Raw genomic sequence first — 474 nt, 5'->3', positions numbered from 1 at the left:
TTGCTTTCCTAGGGTGTATTAATATTTTTTCTGATTGTTAGCCTTATCATTGTATTACTAAGGCTTTGATCATTTGTTTAATATCCATCAAATCTTTTTCAGATGGAGGTAGATGTAATAGAGGACATAGACGAGTATCAGACGTGGCCAGGATGGTTAACCTTGGCCTTGCGCGTACTTATAATGATATGGTTCCTGGTTGAACTGCGCAACACGATGACCTATGAGCATAATTCCAACAAACTTCACTTCTTCTTGCACTTTGGGGCTGCTTCTCTTGTCTGGTTCATTTACTTACCTGTTGTGGCTCTGATTGCTCTACAGGTTTCCCCACTTTGGAGATACAAGCTCTTGTTAGGTGAGTTTACTTTTGTAGTAAATGAATGCAATATTTCCAAGTCCAGTTGAATCTTCTTATATCAGATAAGTAAGGCTGCAACTTTGAGGTGCTCAGAGTAGATTAGGTAGAAACTG

The 474-nt window shown here is 39.0% G+C and overlaps 1 protein-coding gene across 1 annotated transcript in view; it reads left to right on the top strand.

Moving 5' to 3' along the window:
• The window catches only part of LOC119586440, a gene marked incomplete in the record, with an annotated part of 52,503 nt that overhangs the window by 49,590 nt on the left and 2,439 nt on the right, over nucleotides 1-474 (top strand). The window contains 1 exon segment of the mRNA XM_037935169.1: nucleotides 103-358. Within this exon segment, the coding sequence (XP_037791097.1) occupies nucleotides 103-358 (256 nt within the window).

The sequence above is a fragment of the Penaeus monodon genome, chromosome 21, assembly GCF_015228065.2.
Source record: "Penaeus monodon isolate SGIC_2016 chromosome 21, NSTDA_Pmon_1, whole genome shotgun sequence".
NCBI lineage: Eukaryota > Metazoa > Arthropoda > Malacostraca > Decapoda > Penaeidae > Penaeus > Penaeus monodon.
The sequence above is the reverse complement of the archived record's forward strand: the minus strand, read 5'-3'. Positions and strand labels throughout refer to the sequence as shown.